Genomic DNA, 948 nt, shown 5'->3' with positions numbered 1-948 from the left:
GTGTGTGTGTGTGTGTGTGTGTGCGTGTGTGTGTGCGTTTATGCACTTATCCTATCAAATATACACACATACCTCTGCCTGAAGTACGTGTATACTATCCGTCAAGGCTACCACAATAAAGCGTTGGTTGCATTGCACTTCGGTCACACTTCTTTCGAAGGGAAGCCGTTTCACCACCTTGACCTCGTTTGCGTCCGATTCCTGTTTACTTGTCCGCGCCTGACTCCCACCGTCCGTCGCCATGGCAACGGCCTCGGAATCCGAGTGCTCCTCCACGCTCAAGCGCACAGAGACTATCACCAAACCTTTCTGCCACGCATTGTCATCCCCTGGAGGCGGCATCTGCTGCGTGTGTTGTGTGTGTTGTGTGTGCTGTGTGTGTGGTGGGTGTCCTATCTCTTCCATGCCCTGTCTCCGCTGCTCTGCGCCTGTCATAAGTCGTGGGCCGCCCGGTGCTCGTGCTAGCCTATCGTCACCCGAGAGCGTGGGTGAGGGTACCGTCGTGTGCCTATCCATGGATGTATATCCATGTGCATGTTCATCCGTGTGTGTATGTGTGTGCATATCCGCACGTGCATGTGTGTGGGATGGCTCTGTCCCACTCCCTTCCCCATGACGTGTGCTGTGTGATGTATCGTCATCCTCCTTGTGTGTTCCGGAGTCATCCTCAGACACCCTCTCTGCCTGTGCGTTGGGTGAGTGCAGCATAGGCATGGGGTGTGGTTAACATCACTGCGTCATCATCACACCCTCTCCAACAAGTCTATCGAGCCCCTGAAGTATATGACACACACATACACACCAAAAGTACCTCTTTATAGGTATCTCTGGCAGTTAATAGCAGCATCTGATTTAATAACTTCCCCTTGAGCGAACAAAGCGAAAAGTGACTGGCGTTGTACTTATGCACATGTGTTCAACTGTATAGTGTGTGGTATTTTCCACACG

General features: G+C 52.0%; 1 protein-coding gene across 1 annotated transcript; it reads right to left on the bottom strand.

Moving 5' to 3' along the window:
- Positions 1 to 111: 111 nt before the first annotated feature.
- Positions 112 to 714, bottom strand: SARC_17321 (hypothetical protein; the record flags this gene model as incomplete). Its single annotated transcript, XM_014288583.1, has 1 exon — positions 112 to 714. A coding segment is annotated over one exon (603 nt), but the record flags the coding sequence as incomplete, so codon positions are not given.
- Positions 715 to 948: the final 234 nt, after the last annotated feature.

Source organism: Sphaeroforma arctica (genome assembly GCF_001186125.1).
Source record: "Sphaeroforma arctica JP610 unplaced genomic scaffold supercont1.10365, whole genome shotgun sequence".
NCBI lineage: Eukaryota > Ichthyosporea > Ichthyophonida > Sphaeroforma > Sphaeroforma arctica.
The sequence above is the reverse complement of the archived record's forward strand: the minus strand, read 5'-3'. Positions and strand labels throughout refer to the sequence as shown.